Raw genomic sequence first — 23,154 nt, forward strand, 5'->3', positions numbered from 1 at the left:
GAGGTGGCTGGTCTCTTCTCCCAAGTAACAAATGATAGAACAAGAGGAAATGGGGAGGCTGTGCTAGGGAAAGTTTAGATTGGATATTTAAGGAAAAATTTCTTCACCTAAAGGGTGATCAGGCATTGGAACAAGCTGCCCAGGGAAGTGGTGGAGTTACCATTGCTGGAAGTGTTCAAAAACCATGTAGATAAGGCCCCTAGTGACATCGTTTAGTGGTGGACTTGGCAGTCCTGGGGTAATGGTTGGACTCGATGATGTTAAAGGTCTTTTCCAACTGAGTTGATTCTATGATTATGTTGCATGTCCCACTGCTTATAACATGCTTGTTAAAATTCCTGTAATATCCAATACTTGGGGAGGAATTTGGTAGCAATTATTTTTCAGTCTTTTGGTATTTATTTTTCTGAGTGTGTGTGTGTATTATATAAATATATATACATGTATGTATGTATATAAATCTTACTGACAAAGCAAAACAAATGACTTGGCTGACCATGCGTGAGTGTACCAGAATCCAGTTACCTAGACTTTTTCTCTGCTTTACTGGAGCAGATGCTGATCAAAATCTTCCTAAGGTTTCTTAGTGGTATTATTACTGTTCTTTTTTGGTTTCTCCTGCCCCCGTGTTCTAACACAGCTTAGCACTGCTTCTTTCCTTCCTTGCCAATGGTGAGCAAGAATGCTGTTTGCAGGTTTGGGAAGCAAGAGCCAGTACGCTTGTCCATCAGACTGGTGAGTAAAAGAAACATGTAGGCTCACAGCTGATTCTATAACTTCCAGTTTTGCACAGGCAAACTGAACTCCGAAGAGTTGATTATTCAAAGCAAACAGAAAAATACCTCTAGTTATTACAAACCATCTATTTTGATGTTAGTGTATCTTACTGAACAACTGATACCCCCTCTATTTCAGTAGAAAATATGAGAATAGCTTTCGGGCTGTTATTTTTAGTCCTTGTGGAAGGTGCCATTGCATGCCTTCCCAGAATCACAAGCCATCAACTAAAATTACTTTTAGTAGGTGCTATTCTTCTCTGTCCAGTAGTTTTTTTTAGAAGGATTTCTACTAGCTGCCACCGTCTTGTCAAGTGTTCTCATCACAAAGTACAGCCTGTTGCTGGCAGAGGAGCTTTTGATGTAGAAACTGAGACTATAAAACTGATGTACGCTTGCAGGGTAGCGCTTAAATGATTGTTTTGGACACCTGGCTGTAGGTGGGAGTTGAGTATTCTGGAATAAGGGGTAGGGTATATGAGGAGATAGTAAAATACAAATAACTTAAATGAATAAAATTAATTATCAACATTGAGGGGAGCACAAACAGGTGTTTTTTTAAAGGAAGATAAAGACTTCCCACCCCCCCCCCCCCGCCCCGAGGTCATTGATGGAACATGTACTTAAATGGCAGTTTAAATGGAGTGCCTTGGCCTAACTGAGTCAGGCAGTGAGCCAACTCAGGGGTGCTCTGCAGGCTGTGGGACCAGTTGGATGCTGCCATTGCTGCAGGGGAGGGGTTGAAAATGCGTGGGGGACTGTGATTGTGGTCCTGGCTCCAGCTGACTTAAACTACTGTGAAACTGCACCTTAGGGTGATACTGCTGTAAATTCTTTGTGAGGGCTGCCTGTTGCAGTACTAGGGAAAAACCAACCCAGCATGTATCTATGAGGACTTGGTTCCTCTTTCTGTCTCTTCGAAATGTGAAATAAAATTTTGCCTATTTAAATATAACTGCTTCAGGGTTCCTCCCACCCTTTGTTCTCTCTTGCTCCCAAGCTTGAATCTTCAACTGTGATCAGGTAGCTTTCCAGAAACAAAGGTTAGTGCTTCTTAATGTTCTCAGAAAGTGGGACAGCCATACTGACTTATTTTCCCTTTTGTTGTATTGTTTTACCATTTCACTTTTAGTAATTTCAGTGATAATTGAAGCTTGAACTCTTGAGTAGTTGGAGTTGGTTAAAAAAAAAATAAATCTTGGAGCAGAAAGTTGTATGAAAACACTCTGGCTGCTGTCTTCGTTCAACTTGCTTTTGCATCTGTGAGGATTTGGATGTGTCGAGGTGGTGGTTTCTGACCAGGTCCATGTCTTCTCTTAAAATGCAAAGCAGTATTCCTGTTGCACCACTTCATGCATTGCAGTAACAGAGCGGTCCTTGGCACAGAAGTTGTAAAGATAGATGAGAACTGGTCGTACCATCCTTCTTCAAAGGAGGTATGAACTGGCAAAGTGACTTGACTTCTTGTTTTGAAATTTGCTGCATCTCTGGCTGCTGGTAGCTTGAGTTTTTGCAGTGGGTAACTTGAGGACAGCATCACTACAGTTCTATTGGGTGAATGGTAAGTGTTATCAAACTAAGAAGGAAGAGCATGTAAGAATGGGAGAAGTATTTAGTGGGTTAAAATTGAAACTTCCTTATCAGATGACCAACAGTAGTATGTCTCTTTTTAGGCTGCCTTTTTTTTTTTTTTTAGGCTGGGTTCTCTTTATTTTGGTCTTTAGTGGAGAGTGCCTAATGTGAACTCTATTCCAGTCTATTGTAATGCACATTGACATAACTGAGCCAAGGGAATGTACGTTCTGGAGTAGAGACCTTGATGTGCAGTTTGCCATGTATTTTTGGACTATATTCACCAAAGAGTCTGATAACCTACTTAGGAGGCTGCTTAACAGCTGATAGTGGTGCTTGAGGGATCAGGCTTTGTTGCACATCCAGAAAGGAGAATTATCTTTGACTTCAAAGAGCTCTGAAGTTGATTGAAGACTCCAGTTCCTGCACAGGGGAAGCTGAATGTAACATCTGATTGTGCTGGTGAGTTGTGAACCTAGGAGAGGTTCAAGGGCAAGAGGAAGTTCAGTTCTGTGGCAAGAGATTTCTGATGAAACATGATCTTGTAATTTTTGCAATTTTGACCAAGAAGGTCCTGATGCCTGCTGCCCTGCTCAGTTCTCAGCTGGGTGTCTTGCAGCACAAGAAAGGGAAACAACCCTTTCTGCTTGTGATGGGGTAGTGTCAGGTGCCTACTTACATCTTTTGGAATACTTAAATGCCTTGCCTCTGCAGTAAGTGGTTATTGGAAAGAAGGAGGGGCTACATCCATCTGTCTCTATCAAACTTACCTCTGACTGTTACAGAGTGGCTTGTTGCGTATAGTGTCTGCGGCTCCTGCAGCTCTTCACTTGTGGCTCCACTGTGCTGTTCGTTCAGCATTGCGGTGATGACTGTGCTTGACTGCTGCCTTTTCATTTTTTTTCTTCTGTCTGCTGAAGTTTTGAAGCTCTGCCACATCCTCAGAAATGGGTCAGGGTTTGCTTTGCCTCTTGTAAAGATGATTCCATGCGTGGGGCTGCAAATCTTGCTAGAGTCAGCCTAAATTTGACTACATAAAACATGTGGAAGCGGATGAAGTAAGACCTACTGTTTTTTGGCATTGTTAGAGAATGACTGGTTGATAAACATGACCAAATAAGTATCTCTTCGGGAGATTTTTGAAAGTTATTTTCACAGCCTTCATTTTTTTTGGTAGGTGAGATGGCTAACTCCTTGCTATAATTTTTTTTTTCCCCTGACACTTGGACGAACAATATGATTGTCACAAGTGTGCACCATTCTTACTTGAAAATCCATTTATGTGATCAGATTGTGGGAATATATTCTGATTTGTTTTAAGCTTTATTTTGTCTTTCTGTAGGTGTGAGAATAATGATTACGATCTCATGTATAGTATGGCTATGTATTAGTAAAATACGCAATTCAGTATAGTAGCAGTTAGTATAACAGCATTCACAAATATTTAACTTTTGGAATTACTCTGGTATCAGATATTTTGAATGTAAGCAGAGCTGGCTCAATTCCAGTCATATTTGTGGAAACAAATACTGTGGGCACTCGCAAATCAGACCATGATGGTAGTACTATGAAAAAAGTAGCTATCTGAGTTGTATAGCCAAGCAGTTATGAATTGCTGAAATCACAGCTACTGTTTCAACCTCTCTTTTTTTTTTTTGGCCCTTGCACTTGCTTGGTGTAACTGGGTGATGTAGGAGTCTGGAGGGAAATGCAGTGTGCGCTCAGATAATTAAAATCTGTAATATAATACATACACATTGGGAGACAGAATTAAGGTTGCACTATCATCTGTAAATCTTGCATTTGCTAATTTAAGCGCATAGTTTATTAACTGCTCCCCACCCCTCAAGACCCTCTCCCAAAAACATACTGGAAGTTAAACTCTCTGCCTGATGTTGGCAGCTAGTTGTGTATCCTGAGACTCTGCAAGCTATAGTGCTACTGCTTTTAAGGGACACTTTATGATAGCTGGCAGTAAGAAAAGGTGATGCTGACATGCCTACTCTGGCATTTAAAGTTTCCTACTTAAATAGCTTTAAAATAAATGCAAATATAAAATATATATTATTTTAAATCAACTCTTTTGTGTACTTTAGAAGATTCTCTGTAGACTACATTTTCGTCAAGGTGGTATTTTTTCATCGAGGTAATTGAAGACGAGTCTGTACTGCCAGAAGTAGTTTACTGATGAAATTTAAACATTTGTTTTACTCTTCCTTTGTGATTTATGTGATTAGCTAGTCTTTAGAAAACAAAAAACCCTGAATGTCGTGCTGCTTTAAATAAGGAAAAGAACATTCCCATTCTCCCAAGCAGCCCTTGTTTGCATTAAAAAACAGATGAATCTATTTGGATCAGACTTACCAAAACAAACAGAGTGTACTTTGGATTAAAAACTAAGGGATGGTAGATTTGCTTCAGAATTAAAAAGTCTTGAGTAACTGGAAATTATGACTTCATAGTGTCTATTAGACTGAGCTGCCACAGGACATATCTGGGGCATATTCTTCCTATGAGTTAGTTGCTGTAATTTGTAATGGTTGTGTTGTGAGCCTTCCAGATGTCAGCATCCTGTTTACTTGCTTTTAAGCCCAACAGTTATTACATTTTATGTTTCCAGTTTGTACTGTTGGAAGAATGTAGCCTGTGATATGTAGAAGGGATACCTCCCCTGGCTGAGCTGACATTGAACTGTTTTGCAGTTCTTAATTTGTTGGATGAAGATGCTGGTGCAGCCGCTGCTGGTTTGCGAGACAGGACATGAGTCTGATAACCTCAGAACTGGTACAGTTACCGGTAAAGCAGAAATAACTTACATTTGTAAGTGTATGCTGGAGAAACGGACCTGGTTTTGCATTTAAAAAAAAAAGTGCAACTGCTTGAATTGAACATGGAATATTGCTGATATAAGTAAAAATAGAATGGTTTATTTCTAAAGGTTGTTCTGGGGTAAATGATAACCTGTCTCTTCCATGAGTTTTCCAGCAGTATTGGTAGTGATACCTTTCAGGGCATGAGCTGCAAAGTTAATTTCCTGTGTAATTTTTGAAATGGTTTTGTGATGTATGCATTTATATTTGGCATTCTGAATGACATTTAAATGTGTAGCTTGCAGGTTGTATGAAATGGGAAGAAATGCCCATGGTGTGGGTGCTGTTTATAAGGCCTCGCTCTAATGAGCAGATGTGGTTCTCCTGCATATGAAGGAGTACAATTTCTGAAATGTCTGGTTTTGTTGCTTTGCCCACACCAAATGACTTCCTCTGATCTTTATTAACTGAGTGCTTATTCTTGTTTGACATGCAAATACATTACAGGGAGAAATTGAGATCTGTATTAAGGTCAAATAAGTGCTTTGTATATGTTACGTCAAACTGATGAGGGGAGTTTATTACTGTCTCTGGGAGCAAGATAACTTCTTGAGAGACAGAAATAATGCACTTAGTTCTGTTATGCTGAAGTAGTGATACTGAACAATGCATTACTGTGAGTTTTGTTTCCATTTAAAATGTCTTGATACCAGTGTGTTAAAGGCTAGGAAGACACCACTCTTGGAGCTCTTTCCCCATTTGGTGTTGACTTTGGGCTAATACACCCCATTATAAATTATCTGAATATCTTTATTGTATCCTACTATTTGAAATGCGCAGGAGCATACTTTTGGCTACTTGCTAAGTTGCTAGGTGTAATTGTCTTATGTTGGTGATTAGAAAGTGAGTCAAAGCAAGAGTACTGTCTCTTAAAAATTGGAAGTGGTCTCCTGACCTGTCACTTTCTCAGAACTTTTTTACCAATAGAATCATAGAATCATAGAATCGTAAGGGTTGGAAAGGACCTTAAGATCATCTAGTTCCAACCCCCCTGCCATGGGCAGGGACACCTTGCCCTAAACCACGTGGTCCAAGGCTCTGTCCAACCTGGCCTTGAACACCGCCAGGGATGGAGCATCCACAACCTCCCTGGGCAACCCATTCCAGTGCTTCACCACCCTCACTGTAAGGAACTTCTTCCTTATATCTAATCTAAACTTCCCCTGTTTAAGTTTGAACCCATTACCCCTTGTCCTACCACTACAGTCCCTAAGGAAGAGTCCTTCCCCAGCATCCTTATAGACCCCCTTCAGATACTGGAAGGCTGAATAACCAATAGGTTAAACAAATGAGTTCTTATTGTGTTTGCCTGGGTTTTTTTCAGTTACATTCAGTGTTTCTCCTCATCTGCTGCACTTGTTGCTTCCATCTCTCTCTTCTTTGACCTGTCCTAAATATATGTACTTGCTTCCCTGTAAAGGCTGTGATACTGCATGATAAGTTAGTGCCTCACAGATCTGCTTAAATTCACCTGGGAAAAGAGTATTTGTGCTGAGTGCAGTGCAGTTCCATGTCTTTGCTATGAGGTACTATGATAATAAACTACCACAGTAAGTGAAAATTGGCTTTGAACTACTTGTGTGAAAATACCCACAGCATGAACTAATTCCACCAGTCAGTGCTTGGACTCCTGGCCCAGAAACAGTCATCTGTACAGTGGAGAACAGTGAACTCTCTTCCAAAAGATAGCAGTGGATGGGTCTCTGCCTCAGCATCTGAGTGGTGCTAATCTTTTCCTCTCTCTTCTCTCCCACCCTTAATTTTTTGTTTTTCCTTAAACTGGTAAAATCAAGCTACACTGCAGTCTTCTGGGGAAAGCACTGTCTTCTGCTGGCAACACCTTAGGCTCAGCAAAGAAATGTTGCGTAAATAAACAGCAGCCACTGATCCCAGGGACAGGCAAGTTTTTTTTGTCTTGGAGCACAAGAATATCACCATACCGGCTTGTGTTAACGTGGAGGAAAAATAGGCCTAGACATGCAATTACCTGTAGCGCTCAGAGGTTGTGCCAGCTTGTCACAACTAGGACTTGTGAAAAGAGGTCACTGCCCTGTGATGTGACACTGTGACTTGTTAGATACACACCCAGCAACTTTTGTACGCTAAAGATAGCAACAGTAGTGGTAGAGGGTGCGGTGGTAGGTGCACGTCGGTGTGTTATATCATGCTGTGCATGTACTTGTGTGGTTTGAGCCTTGAGGATTCAGCCCTCTCTTTAGGATCTTTAAAAGGGGGCTTATACTAGGAGTTAGTTAAATGAACGGCTCAAATTAAATGCTGTAATGTAAAGTCAGTGTGGGTTTGGTTTTATCACTTCCTTCTTGGCCACTAACCAGTAACAGTGCTAGCATAAAGGTGTCAGAGTTGTGGCTGGTACAGACCCAGGAGAGCTCCCTATTAGGTGTGCCTAAAGGGCTATGGAACAGCACTGCATTTGAACCACACTGGTGATTTGAGTTCGCCCAGTTTGAGGTTTCTGTGATGAAACCTAAATATAGCACAAACCCGCATTGACTAATTTTAACATTCTGTTGCTGCATGAGGCTCCGTCTAGAGTTACACGGCATTGGTGATCATAGCTGAGGCTTGCCTTGATGCTCTAAAATAGTATCTGGACTTCAGGTCTGGTTTGTTTTTTGTTTTTTTTTCCTCCCTAGATGGGTTAATACTACAATGCTTAAGGCATGTCTTTTGCAATACCTACCCTTTGTAGTTTCCGTCACTAGATATTCCCCAACCATAGTTAAATGTGGATCTCGAAGCAATGAGCTGAGCCAACTTTGCAGAGCTTTGTTAACACCTTAAATATTTTTTTGTATTGCTTCTGGGTTTGCAGCTGGCTCTGACTGCACTCCTGTGCATTGTGTGCTGAAGTGAAAGAATTGTTAGCTTGCCCTGGTCACTCATGTGCAGTGTCTGTGGGTATTGCTGTGCAGCTGCTGCAGGACAGGATGTGAGTCTGATAGCATCAGAACTGGGATAGCTGCAAGGGGATTAGGATGGGATGGTTCCTAAATGCAGTAATAATCATTGTAACCTGTACTTGTGTGGATATAGATCTTTTAGTTCGCAAAGCGTGTTGAACCGTGCTGTAGGCTATCCCCTATGTTTGTAACTAGATCTTCAGGTGGGTTGGAGGGAATCTGGTCAAGGGAATGGTTTTGAAACCCTCTTAACACCATGACTGGTGACAGTCATGGGATTCTGTAGAAGATAAGTATCCAAGGCTTCGTTTTAACTCTGTGAAGATTTACTCCTTTAGGAATATACCCGACTTGGTTTTCCTACAGAAGCTGCAAAAAATATTGAAAGTGTTAAAGCAAATGAAAAGAACTGTATCCGAATTGTGCATTGTCTGTGTGATGGAGTTACAGGTTGAGTTGTTTTGGAGGAAATGAGGGAATACTCCAGGCTGAGCTTATATGCTTTACTTGCTATAACTTAAAAAAGCTTCAGATATATGATACTATGTAGTAATCCTGTGCAGTCTTGGATCCAGGATGGGAAAACACCCTTTTTGCTAAGTAGGATTTGATGCTAAGTTATAGTTCAGATTTTTATTCAAGTTAAGCCATAAATTATTCTTGGAGTTGATGCATCTTCTCCACTTTTAAATTTGAAAGAAGGTATACCATTCATTTATGTTGGGTTGTGATAATTATCATCTTCATCATGTATGTTTTCTAAATGCAAAGTAGAAATCTTAAACATATGAAAACAAAGACTAAGAAATTATAATTATGGGACAATTGGAAGTATAAAATGAATGTTTTAAACTGATCTCTCCACCCCTCCCTAATTTATTTCAGGTTTATGACTCCGACTGTTGCGACAGCGTTCTTCTGGAGCTGCGAGAATATCTGCCAAAATACTTTGGTGTCTGGTCACCACCTACTGCACCAAATGGTACTGTTCTAATTTTATCTGTTAATCCAAACCTCCTGGAGAGATCTGGAGACTAATTTTTGGTAGTTGTGAGCTCCATAGGGTTTTTTGGTTTTGCTTTCTAACCCACTAATGTTCCCTCTAACAACTGGTTCCAGTTTCCATTCTTCTGGCTGGATTAGGTCCTTGGGGTTTTCCTCCCGGGGAGATGGGGCATGGCTGTTTGTACCGCAAACATTTCCTGAGTAGCTGGACCTGATGCATATTGACTGGAGCTGCTGCTCTGGTCTGTGTCATGTCAGAGGAGTGGGCTGGTTGCATGTTGATGTCTGGTCAGGCCATCAGAGCAAGAGTCAGGCGCTGTGTGGGTGTGTAAGGAAGAAAAAGTAGACAGTTGGGGCCTAAGGGGACATGTGCAAACTGGACTCTGCTGCTAGATCTGCAGAGGTTGGATACCATCACCATGCCATGTCATACAAAGCAGTTATTTCAGCAGGTACCTTGCTGGGGAGCTCTGCTTGTCATCCTCTGTTTGAATGGAACAAAGCTCTGATATCTTAACTTTGTGTTTGTATAACATGTTACGAGTTGGGAAGAAAAAGGTATTTTGAGAGATTGTCTCTTCAAGAGAAAGTAGATATTATTGATGTATTTAAAACAGAAACTAGTTTTTCTTCTGGAGACTTTTCTTATTCACATTGGGGAAATGGAGTTCTGGAACACAGAGAAACAAAAGGACGCTACTGAGTCTATTTAAATACATGGGCACGAAAACTGAATGCTGGGCTCCTTTAATATAATTGTCTTCTTTTGCTCATGTTGTCACTTGATAGACTTGTTTTCCCAAGAGAGTAGTAAGACAGTGTCCAAAGACGCTGTCTAAACTTGGCAAAAAGAAATGCAAGGAGGATTGTGGTAGTACCCAGCACTTTCTTGGCTCAGATATCCCTTCATGCTTTCGTATTTGGCACTAACTCAAATAGCTCTGCTGGAGCTTTTTCCTTCCCTCATAATTTTATGTGTGTCATGGAGCTCACTTAATGTCTCCTCCTAATTGCAAATAAATTTTTTCTATTCACAATATGATCTTAAGTTATAAAATACATGCTTTAGCCAAGATACAGTAATTCAACACATACCTAGTTTACTTTGGGAATTCACTAGTAGTGTGCACCATGGGGCTGAATTTTAGCAGGTCTCCACCAATAGTCCAGACATAGCTGGTAGGAAGAACTATTTAAAGGAAGACTTAGCTTTGATTTTGCTTGTTTTGCTTCTTGGAGATACTGCACCATCAGGAGCCCTCTTTATAGAAAGCTGCGGCGGGGGTTCAGACAAAACACTTCATTGCCAGCTCTGTTATCTGTATTATTAATCAGTTTTTGATAGACATCAAATACATTGGAGATGATGGAGCTTAATAGAATGCATGCATTCTGGATACATCCAAAGCTAAGGAGATTGCCATTCATGTTGCAAGTCATTTGTTGTTTAGTAGGTATTTGCAAATGTGGTTTTGCTAATGCCAGGTGTGAAGGAAAACCTGTGATGCATCTCTCTCTATGCATTGGTGCTTGGCACCAATCAATCAGCAGTGTTGTGTTAAGAATGCATAAAAAGTAGGGAAGCAAGTTTAGAAAAATAAGAAGAGGGGAAGTAACCACCCAGAGGAGGGACATGGAGAGGGGATGTTTCTAGGAAGGTTGGGGATGGGTTTGTTACTTGTCCCCCAAATTAGCCATGAATTAAGCTCTGTTTCAAAAGATTGAACAATATGCTTATGTGCTGTGGTGCGTCCCAGTGACATTAGATGAGGGAATCTAGCTGCTCAAAAGGTATCTAATTCTTAAATGTAGATTGAGGATGTATTTGTAGGCTTGCAGTTTTGACACTTGGAAGCATGACCTTTCCTTTGGCAGTTGCTGTTCTACAGACTCTGGGGCACAGCTCCATACAACCTGAGTACTGAACCCAGTAATTCCTTATTGTTGCTAAACTGGGCATAGGTGAATTCTAAAAACCAAAAATAAAATTAAACAATCTGTCAGTTACCAAACTGTGCTTGCTGCAAGTTCTGAACGAGATATATTTTTAAAGAGTATTTGTGTGGAGGAACAATGGCTTGCCTGGTTTGCCAGGGCAGAGAGAGGATGCTATTGGTGTTCTTGTTTCTTATGAAGTTCTTCTATTTATGAGATAAGCATGAAGAAGGGAGGGATCATTGGTGAATGGTGTCTTGTATGTGTAGCGTCATAGTTGTTCCTTGAGTAGAAGATTGAGAGTTTGAGTAGGTTCATACAGACAGGAAAAGAGTTGTAGGCTTGTGCTATGAAAAAACCAGAGTAACTTAATTTAGGATCCCTCTAAACTTTATCTGTGACTGTCTCTGAGTTTTCATGTGACAAGTAAGCAGCAACTGTGGTGCGTAAGGTGGAGGAACACAAGGAGTTTATTTTCTTAGAGAAATACGTAAGGAGAAGCATCAGTCTTCTGTGCTGAAATTGTAGGTGAGTGGATGAAATAGCTAGCTAAAAGGGGTGAACTATAGTAATGTAAATGATACTATAGGAAGTGTGACAAAAAAGATGGACTGATACAGTATCAATAAAATTTGTAAAATACTGTCCTGCTATGCTGAAATAGCATACCTAGTGCTGCTGCACAGGAGTTGGAGGTGGGTGACACTCCATCTCCCTAAGCTAATCTAAAATCAGAGCGAGACAATTTGGCTTAGACTTTGCATTCACTGCCATTGTTAGTATTTGGAGTTGATTAATAAAGAAGTGGAAAATTTGTTACAAAGATGTGGGAGCCATGTTAAGCTTTTTATATTTCCTACTGAGAGTTCTGGGTTTTGCTGCCTACTTGTTGCCCCAAAATTATTGTGTTGGTTTTTTTTGTTTGTTTGTTTTTTTTTTTTTTTTTTTGTTTGTTTGTTTGGTTGGTTGGTTTTGGTTTTTTTTTTTTTTGCTGCTGCTCATTTCATACTGTGCTCAAGTTATTGTTGCCTAAACTGAGAACAGGGTAGATAACTTCAAACCTTTCTTTTCTTTTCTTTCCTTGTTGCTGGGAGCAACTGAGGCTTTTCCCTGCTTATTCATATGTTTTGAGAGATGTCTTGTAAGTTATGAGAAGTCAGATGCCTCAGTTTGTCACTTCTGATTCCAGTGAGGTCTGAATGCATCAGCATGTATGTGCTTATCTCCTTTGGGATTGTCAGAAAATATGAAAATAGTATGTCAGGCTACATCTTCCTGCCTTGTTCCCTGCCACTGAAAAACAGAAAGGGGGAGGGCAAGCCTCTGAGGAATGATTTGTTTAAATCCTTGTAATGTATAGTCAGGATTACCTACCAAAGCTAAGATACAAAAATCATTACGAGTTCTTTTTTCTGAAGGAGATTTTAATTTAACCTGGTCTTAGATGGCAAATGCATGATTTTCAGAAGCACCTTGGGTTAGCAGTGTACTGCATAATAATTTAGAAAATCTGAACTGTTTGAAAAATCTGCAGGTTTTTTGTTTAACAAGAGGAGAGGAAGGAGAGTGCTCTGGTTATCTAGGCTCAGCTGCAGACTTATTGATGACCTTTGGAAGGACACATAGGGTCAGATCCTCACTTGAAAAGGCAGAGCGGTGGTACCTTCCGATGTCTGAATCTGAAGTTTACTTTGTTTGCCTTAGTCTTAATGCTTTGAGATATTGTAGGAGTAAGTGTTGAAAGGTGTAATATGTTCTGATACTGTGGTTTTGAGGTCTGTTTCAATAGACTATAGATCTTGAACACAGTGCAGATAAGAACTGAACAGTGCCAGGACAAATGAAGCATAAACCCTTGATGGATTTTTCTGAAGCTGTAAGTAACTTGACGCTTCGTCTGTGGTGGCATTGCTCTCCCTAGAAGGACAAAAAGCTTTTTTGAGCATTGAACAGATGTAGCATAGTCTTAATTCTGAGCTAGCAGTTAGCCAACTATGAAGACTTAATAATTCCGAAAAGTGTGAGAGAGATGAGTCATTTCTGGATAATTCACAGGCTTTGCCAAGTAATTAGTATTTCCCAGGGCTAGGGTTAGCTCCTAAGTTATTTTAATGCTTTTAAAAATAGTAATTGTTACATTTTTAGGAGCTCCATAAGGGAGATATTCTAGCTTAACAGATATTAAATGCATGGGGAACTAAAAAGCAACAGATATTTAGAACTTCTAAATATATTGGAGGTGCTGAATGTTGGTGCCATATGCTTAAAAAGAGGGATTTGGACCAGTGGAATAGAGGACAGTGGATAAGCATGGGTGCTCTACAAATACCTTTGGTGGAAAGAGCATGATTGTCTTGCCTGCATGTTTTGTGAAGGGAAGTATGCTAGGTTTTGGGAGATTTAAGTTCTGCTTTTTAAACCTTGTATAGGTTCACTTTTTGTTGCATTGTGGAAATAGATGTTTTACACTACTTTATATACAGTTATATTGTAGGGTTGATAAAAACATTGCATCTAAGCAATTTGTAATTTGCAGTAACTTGTGATTTGTATAATTTTGTATTTATAGCACTTTGAGTCCAGAGGTGCTTACTAGATATTCCAGAGCATTTTGGATTTGGTCATGAAAGACTGCAATTGTTTTCTGAGACGTTTCTGTATTTTCTTTCCCCACCTCCCATGGCATACCTCTGTCTCTGTGCTTTTAAGAGCTAAGTACTAAAACCCTTTAGGTTCATTTAGTTGTTGTTTTCTGGATTGCTTTAGAATGATGACACATATCTATTGATTACAGTGATTTGCGTAACATGCAAAAAGGATAGGTGTGAAGGGTGATGCTTAGACTTTTACGATTTTTGTTTTAATAATAGATGGCTAACAGGTTGTACGGACTCCCCTGGATTCAGTAGTAGTTCCCCAAAGCCCCGCAAAAGCTGTGCTGGTGTCTGACTGAATTAGACCTTTGTGTGAAGACTTTGAATAGAAAAAGTGGCACCCACAGTTCAGGTGATACTCTCCCTACCAGGAAGTGTATTCTGTATTTGTCCTGCTTTTCCTTAGGGGATGTCTAATGAGCTAATATCAAGTATGTTTTCTGCCTTTGGCTTCTCAAAGTTAAGCATGAGTTATTTTAGCTTGGATATATCTCTGCAGTGTTTGTTAGTTAATTTCAGATTGATGCATATGTACGTCAAGGAATTAGGACTTTCGATCACGATGGTGAATTGAAGCTCTAAGTAGGACTTATTAAAGTAACACAAGTCCCTTTCATTTCCTATCATGAAGAAAGTGTTTCCACTTAGTAAGTGGAAATGGAACATTGCTCCTTCCCTTTATCTTGGCTCTAACTGGTTTTGTTACCCGTTTGTACAGTTATCACAACAGGGCACTTGGTCCCTCTTCTCTATTTGAACTTGAACTGCTTTTGCTTTCTTTGGCAATCCCATTTTAGATTATGCTGCAAGAGTGGGGAATAATAAGATGGGTTTGCCTATTCAGGTTGTATTAAAGCCAAAGAAATATGTGCATGGAATAGACTGTGCTTGAAAGAAAAACAAATTTAATGTGAAGTTTGTGAGTGATAACGGGTAGATTTGCAGAAGCTGCCTTGAAAAATTAGTCTTCTGTTAATGCTTTGTGTTGTCTTGGCATATGTTGTGCCCTGGGAAAGACTGGAGATCTGTGCAAGGATTGTCTGCAAGTCAAGCAGTTACTGGAAGTTTGTTTTCTTCTTGTGTTCTGACAGTTGGTTCTGTAGATCATGCTGGTAATAGTCTCTTACTTGCACTGGAGAAGAGCATAAACCAGTTTGACCAGGTTTGAGATACTACTTTAAATATTCAGGCTCTCCAGGGGCTTGGGGTTTTTTGGTCCACCCACCCTCCCAAAGGGGCTTTCAGAAATGGATGAAAGGCAGCCCTAGGATTTGAGGAGTGTTTTCCCCAAAAGGTGTGCCATGAGAAATGATTGTAGATGGGAGTGGGATAAAAAGAAGGAAAATGAGATGCATTTCATCCCCTGTAGGGTAGGACTCTGAAACGTTAATTTAATTTTTAAAATGACACAAAGAAAAATGCCATTTTGATTCTAGCCTGTTCACACAGGAAGAAAACACCATCTCCATTGCAAAACCAACCGTGTAGTAACCTGCTTTTGTATGTGCTTATTAATGCTATTTGAGGTATGTTAATGGCTTAATAAAAGCTACTCGTGAATTTCATCTGGGCAATAATTTGAACTTGAGTGCTAGGTTAGCACACTTTAATTGTATACAATTTTCTAAACAATAAGGCATTTAGAATTTAATGCCAACAGAATTTGTGGGTGTCAATGTGATTTAGTCTATGTTCAGAGGCAAATTTGACTTTTAAAGAACTCATGTGATCTTAAGCCTTAAAATATTCTCCTTCTTCCACAGAAGCTCAGCAGAAACTATATAATTATTTGCTTTGACCCACTGTTTACGCAAGTCTTGTCTTTTTAACAGATACATATCTAAAACTGGAAGATGTGACCCGTAAGTTTAAAAAGCCTTGCATAATGGATGTAAAAATAGGTCAGAAAAGTTATGATCCATATGCTTCAGCTGAGAAGATACAGCAGCAGGTCAGCAAGTACCCGCTGATGGAAGAGATTGGCTTTTTGGTACTTGGCATGAGGGTAAGAACTTGTTTTGTTTTCAAATTCAGCTTATGCTCTGGCCTCTTATTCCACACCAGATACAGCAGCTAGTTTTTCTAGCAAATGACAATCCTCTTGAGTTTTATGTAAATGAAGTGTTAAGTGAATATGTGGGTAGTACCGGTATCACCTGTTATGTGAAGTATGTTCCAAAACACTGCTCTTGTTCACTACAAGTGTTTAACCTGGCTATGTGCCTTTTGGGAATCTATTTGGAACCTGGATTCTATATATGTATACAAGAAGGGGATTGGAACAGACTGTAGTTATTTAAAACTGAATGTAGCTGCAGTCAATTCTTCTCTCATAGCAGGTATTTCAAATTATCAAAGTGTTTTTTTGACTTTTAGGCTTTTCTCAGAGATTTACATACTGAACCAGTCTTTGTAATAATTTAATCATGACCTGTATCCTTTCCAAAAATTTTATCTTGATTTTTAAAATAAAAATAGTTTTAATGTAATTTTCCTATTTAAGGAAGAGCAAGTTAGCTCTCAGAGGTGATGCATGTAGTTATAAGTAGCTGTTCATGTTCTGCATTTAAAAAAGCTTTCCACCAGAAGACAACCTCTTTCATGCATACATGCTTGAGGAACAACTGTCAGGGGAGGGTTAGTTTGAGATGGATAAGGCCGTGCAGATGTCCATACTATTGCTATTACATTTCCTTATCTTGGGTGAGGAGAAAAATTCAATATTCAATACCCTAAAACTTCAATGTAAAGCAAAGCTGTACAGAACACTTGTGGATTTGTAACATAAATGTGTTGATGTCAGTAATGAATTCCTGATGCAATGCATTTGAAGTACTTTTTTCAGTTATGATTGGCACAGGAATAACTTTCTTTTTGATGTGAGATTTTTGTTTTCCTTCTCGCATACACAAAGCCAGGGCTTCTCAAGCTCTACATCAACAAGCTTAAATGGCTGAAGACTGATAAGCTTCCGCTTTGCTGTTAGATAGCAGTAGCACACAGATTGCACCATTGTTTGAAATAATTCTAATATCTCTGTAATGTTTTGTACTTAATTGCCTAGGCTCTCAGCCTTAACTCTGTCTTGAGATAAGCTTCTACAGCTATAAATTATAGTGGTCATGAGTAGTAATTATGTAAGCCTATGAGAAAGAACGTGGGAGTTGAGTCAAAAACCAGTCAAACAGTTTAGATCGAGAAGGAAGGCTGGAGATTATAGCTTTGGATTTGGCTTATGTCATTGCATAACCTTTCTTATCTCGTGTAGAACAATGTACTTAACATCCTTTGTTTCATGACAGTGCAAAAGGAACGAACGCTTGCTTCCACAGTATTTTTGCTTGTGACTATTGTTTCTAACATTGTCATTTATTGGTATCTTTACCCTGTTGCACAAATTCTTTCAGTTCCCTAATTTAAACTGTGTATATAATGGTTCCCCCAAGCAATGCAGTTTCCCATCTGGTATTTAAGTAGATGAGATTTGTTTTGTGCCTGTGGTACCAAATTGCATGTTGGAAGTTATTCTCCAAAAAGAATTCAAAAGGTTTCTCCTCCCCTCATGCAACACTTAGGAAAGTCTAAACGCACAAGGCAATTTCTCTGCTCAGCTTGCTGCCTCTTGATTATGAGGTGCTCTCTGCCTGTCTGCTTGCTTTATTTTTGCAAGGTTCTGGTCATAATGTAAATTGCTCTCCTGTACAGGCATTTACTGCCTCTAACAGCTAAGGTGCTAGATAAAGATTGCTAGTCTTTGCTGGACAAAACATGGTGTAGCACAATTCAGAAAGTAGAGGGGTTTGGTTTTAATCTTTCCATTCAATTTTATTTTTAACATGAAAGTGGGCTTGCTTAGCAAGTTTCTATTTTAGAAGAGCAAGAAAGAGAGGACCAGGAATAATAGAAAATGTAGTTATCTGTGGCTTTTTTAAAGCACGCGTCATATAAGCTGTCATGAAGAGATACATGCAAAAATGTGTTACTGGCGCTTTCTTACCCCAAAATTTATTCATAGTAGGTTTTTACACTAAAAGCCATCGATACAGCTTGGTGTTATACACTGGTAAATAAGCAGACATCTGTTTCTATATAAAATATGTATGGTTTGTCCTTAAAAGAAGCGAGTCTCCTATCTGGCAGAGCTTTGATTTGTGTATATAGTTGTGACATTTGGAATGTGCTAAACTATATCCATCTTAATGCACTGAATAGACAGAATAAATGCATGGAAACACATTTAGACAATACAGTCATTTCAATAACACTGGTTGAAACCCTAATTTCATGTTTAGTAGAGAGGTTCCTTTCCTTAACAGATGAGGACATAAATTTATTGTGGAAGTAGAGAGAGTTTAAATAGAAATTGGAAACTAAGGTATGGTTGCAGTAGGAAAAATACAAGTTGCAATATGGTTTCAGTCGCAGACATGTAAATACATAAGAAGTATCTTCACAGAGCGTGCAGTAATAAAAATAGAGTATTTTGTATGCTGTTGAATACAAGCAGAATGTGAAGGTTGTGATCTCAGTTTGGATTTGCATTCTAGTTAGAACCCACAAGTCCCGATTTCTGCAGGTTTTCTTTTTCTTCCAGAACATCTTGATTGCAATATCACATAATCTGTAATATTTCTGAAACATGTTTTTAAAGCACAAACTGGGGATTACATAGCTTTACCAGTATAATCCATCATTTCCTTTTATTGTTTGTGCCTATGAACTATTGCATGCAGATACCTCATCAAAGCAGTTTTTACAAGGGAATTTTCTAATTTACAGCACATGTTCCTGCAAGATGTATTAAAACCATCTGTAGCTAAGTCTGTTTTATGAGTTCTTTATGAACCCTTTCTAGTATTGTGGAAATCTTCATAAGTTCTGATGTCTTAATAACAAGATTTAGGAAAGGAGGAATAATAAAGCTATTAAATCCTGCATCTAGTGTTCATGTTCTTCCACAGTAAAAAATTACCAGAACTGGGTGTTTTACAGTTATAAGTCTAATTTAATGGTTTAAGAAAACAGGAAGACAAAACAAAACCCTACAGCCCCGCCCCCAAACTAAAGCAAACCCCAAACCAACCTAACCCACAGCAAACCAAAGAAACCAACCAAAAACCCTAAAAAAAAAACCCCCAAAAAGCAAGCCCCCCAAAGTCTGGAAATACATGTCTGTGGTGGTTGAACTGAGCAGTAAACCATGGCACTGATTGGTTTCTCTGTGCTGGCATTGTTGCCTCTGTGCACCGCTGTCTCCTCTGCTTTTCTCTTTTCACTTTCACTCCCTGGTTCTTGCAGTTGAGTTTGACTCACCTGTTTCTCACCTGAGGGTTCTAAATTCGTGCTGTGGAACTGAACACAGCAATTCCTCCGAGTCTGGTATCTGTGAGAGGATGGAAGGGTGTGTTTCAGAAGTACTTCATTTGTAGAGTTCAGGAGATTCATCTGTCGCCCTCTTGGGCGAATTCTAGCAGATGGGTACCCTGGCATGTTATTTCCACCATTTTTCCTTACTTGAAAGACTCATCATGTATATGACAGCTGGTCTACTTGTGTCCTTATGGCTGATAAGGTTTCCTGTATGTTAAGAGAAAGCTGATGATGGATGAGATGAGAGATTGCCTTGTTTTCCTCCCTATTATATGAAAAAGGAGGCATAATAGATAGTTATTCTAATGAAGTGCTCTGTGGAAGTTCTGTTAGTCGAAAATTATGTATTAAGCTATCTTTAAAATGATTCATGATTTAACTGCATTGTTGTTGTTTCTTTTATTTAGGAGATTATTAGTCTGCTTTTTCACTGACTTAATTTCAACATAATTTCATTCTACAATTTATTTATGTAAGGATCTTACTAAAACTTTATATAGATTGTCAGAGCATTTGGTGGTGTACTTAATCATATAAAGCACTCCGTTGAATACCAGAAGAACAAAGAAACACACCAGAGAGAATAATATATAAGTATAGTTTTAGAAATTGGGGAGCAGGGATGCATCCTTCCTGTGCTGAATTTTCATGCCAGAAACAACTGGGGATGTGTGTAATTTCCTCACTTGTGGGCTAGCAACAACTAAGTTTTTAAAAAGAAAAAAGAAACAAAATGGGGGGGGGGGTGTGTTTCGATAAATGGATTTAGATAAATGGGCCTGCTCTCAGCAGAGTAATAGTTACAGAATAACAACAAAGCAGTAGTATCAAATAAGAGAATGTATTTAAAAAAATTTCTCCCTCTGTTACTTTTTCCTTAAATCCTTGTTTTACTTTCTTTTGGAAAAAGAAAAAAACAAGGCTTGTTAAAACTCAGTGTTCAAGTCTCCCACTGTGGCAGGTCAATCCCTGAGAGATTGCAGGACTGCAGCGAAACCTGGGTTCTTCAGATATGAAGGAAACCTGTATATTTACATAGGGACAATCATGAGGTCCAGGCAAAAGGTACCCAGTTGTGGATGTGGGTCTTGGGCTGGTGCTAGAGATGCCCCCTGCGAAGGCGGTGGACTGATGCTGAAGTTGGATGTCCTCGGGTTAGCTGGCGTGCTGCCTGCTTACTTCCCGCTTTCAGCTTGACTCCAGTTTGGGCAACAGGCTGGGTGCTGACCTTCAGATGCCAGTTATGAGTGCAGAGTGTACAGCAGTGCCTTGCTGTACACAGAAAATTGTGTAATATTTAAACACTTGCTCGCTCTTACCTGTGTGAATGTAAAATAAGAGTGATAAGTATATTTATGCAAAAAATACAAAGGGTGGACAGCTCAGCCCTGTGCCCTTTGAAGTCCGGATGCCTCAGCATTAGAGGACGTATCTCTGATCTCCCTGTCCTTTCAAAGAGCGGGGCCCAGGCTGCACATGTGGGGCATGCGGGGGAGCTGGGACGGGCACTGAGAGCTCTATGGGAAACTGCTACCTAGGCACCAGTGAGTGTGGGAATATCAGCGGCACACGAGTCCATATCATGTGTGCAATCAAGTTAACCTTGGCTCTGCAGGTACTCCTCTGTAGTATGCTGTGTGCCTGCTCAAGCGACATTCCCCCCTGGCCCAGTTTCGGTGATGTGGATTACTTAACTTTTTTTGCAGGTGTGAAAGATCTCTGCAAGTTACTTAGTAGAGATTTTTATTTGTGCTAGCAGTACCTTTACCAAACAGGCTGGTCTTAATTAATATGTATTTAAATTATACTTTCTGGACGTTAGGGGATTGCCACAGATAAGCATTTGAACAGCGTGTGTGGTTTTCTGCCTCGCCATGGAAGTCTGTACTGAATTACTGTAAATAACATTAGATAATATTTGATACTTGTTTTCCACAGTCCAGTCTTCAGCTTAATGTTAAAGGTTTCCAAATGGTGTACCTCACGGTTGAGATCTTGCAAGGGTGGTGCTTTTATAAAGACCACACTGGACCAGCTTTTTATTTTAGCTCAAGTTTTCCCTCAGTTGAAGAATGTCAGATGAACTAACTCTAATTGAAAAAAGGGGATAAAAATACATGTGCGCATGCAAGCAGCAATAATTTAACACCTCGGGGGGAAAAAGACGCCAAGTGCATGTTGAGAAAGTCTGAAGAGATAATTTCCCTTGACAGTTAATCATCTGGATTTTTTTGATGTGCTGCCCATACAGAGTCCCTACTAGTACTAATTAAAAACCTGAATCTGTTAGCATGCTAGTTTGCAGTTCTGTGTATGCAGAAACCTCACAGAATGGGAGCTGCTTGTAGGCACAAGGAGGAGCCTCCACACTGTCAACCAAAACAGCTCAGATCTTGTGTACTAAGAACGTTTAAAAATCACTAATGAAGCAGGAGTTGTCTTGAAGGCAATCTGAATGTTTTATAGATCATGTAAGGAGTTTTGTCTTGCACTATACAGTGAAACTCCTTATGAATACAAAGCAAACATGTAACAACTGTGGCAGGTGGGCAAGAAATGACATTTTCCTGTCTAATAATTTCTTGGCTGTTGTTAAGGTTACAGGTCTGACTTCTTTGACTTGTCATCGCTTTGACAGAAATGGGCTAGTACAGACAGCTGCAACAAGAGAGATACAGACGGAGGCTGGTTCAAAGGCAAATATCCTTTTGGGAAGGGTTAGTAGCAGATTAGTAGCAGTGACAGCATGAACAAAAGCTTTGTCTGTAGACTAGGAAGTTGATTTTAGTCTTTTGCTACTGCAGCTCAGCCATCCCTTTGTTTTGGGGGAGGTGGGTGGATAGGTGAGGGTGAAGCAAGAACTGGTGAAAGCTTATTTCTGTTTTAGCTTGGGCTTCTGTTCCTCTGCTCTCAGAATGAGTCTTAATGTATTTGTATTTGGTTGAGGTTTTCCAGGAATGGTTCAAATAGTTACTTCCTTGCAGTTGAGAAAAGGCTTGAAGTGGTATGATGAGACAGCTCTCTGGCTAACATGGAGAATACTTTCATCATTACCTATATATATTATCCTTCAATGCTGCTGTCTGCAGCCAAGCCCATTGGTTAACCAAGGGAGTTCTGAGTCTTTGCTTGTTCAGAAGATAGTTAAATATATATCTGTTACCCCGCTGTATGTGTGTGGGACTTGACAGTTTGTTGTTGACCATTTTGTATAGTTAAAAACGCACTGTTAGTGCAGAATACGCACATCTGCCTGGGTATTTTTAAACTAGATGGAAAGCCATTTGGGGGAATGGTTTTGCGCAAATTACGAGAAGAGGTAGGATGGCTTCACAGGAAACCTAGCTCAGAAGCACAGGGGGCTGATGTGCTGCTCCAGCGTTTCTGTGGAAAACAAAATGAGCTTGCAGATCTTAATCAGCATTTTTGAGCAAGTGCCCATGTCACACAAACTGCTAGCTCCTACGGGGAAGAGATAAGGTTCTGGGAAACGAGATTATTTGTTTGGGAGCATGCTGCAGTGCTGGTGTATGGAGGTGTATGTAAGCTGCCCCTAGACCAACTAGATGAGAATGTTTAATATTACTAAAGTGATGACACAGCTAGTGAAAACCTAGATGTAGTCATCAGAGTCCTGATCCTCTCCTAAGCAGTATTTTTTAATTTTATTTTTGCTTTATTTAATTCCTTTTAGCTTGTGGCTCTTTAAATTTAAAAAGTTCTTCAAACTTTTTGTATGTTTTTGAAAGTAACTTTGGTACCTGAAGTATTTACATAAGTAATCTTTGGGGTTCATATGTTGCATGCTGTACCTCTTTTATGTGCTTTGAGAGAGGGGGAAAAAAAAGGTGGTTAATAATGGTTGTTTTTGTGAAACCAAAATCACCCTTGTCAGATGCTGATATAGAAGAATTCAGCTCTGCCATGCATTTCTGCAATTTATAGGCATCAGGGCCTCAGTTTCTCTAAGTATCATAACAGTGGAAATAGGAATGATAACACTGGGAAGTGTCTCTGCTACCAAGTGAGTTTAAACATTCAGGCTTAC

General features: G+C 39.6%; 1 protein-coding gene across 6 annotated transcripts in view; it reads left to right on the plus strand.

Annotated features, from left to right (window-relative positions):
- The window catches only part of IPMK (inositol polyphosphate multikinase), a 47,194-nt gene that overhangs the window by 16,500 nt on the left and 7,540 nt on the right, over positions 1-23,154 (plus strand). For 3 of the 6 annotated variants that reach the window (XM_030487753.1, XM_030487754.1, XM_030487755.1), the window contains 2 exons: positions 9,028-9,124; positions 15,569-15,741. In XM_030487753.1, coding sequence (XP_030343613.1) covers positions 9,028-9,124; positions 15,569-15,741 — 270 coding nt within the window. Of the gene's footprint in view, positions 1-640; positions 736-2,103; positions 2,213-9,027; positions 9,125-15,568; positions 15,742-23,154 lie in introns of those variants that run through there. The other 3 variants (XM_030487758.1, XM_030487757.1, XM_030487756.1) reach the window with 2 other exon arrangements.

Source organism: Strigops habroptila, chromosome 5 (assembly GCF_004027225.2).
Source record: "Strigops habroptila isolate Jane chromosome 5, bStrHab1.2.pri, whole genome shotgun sequence".
Taxonomy (NCBI): Eukaryota; Metazoa; Chordata; class Aves; order Psittaciformes; family Psittacidae; genus Strigops; species Strigops habroptila.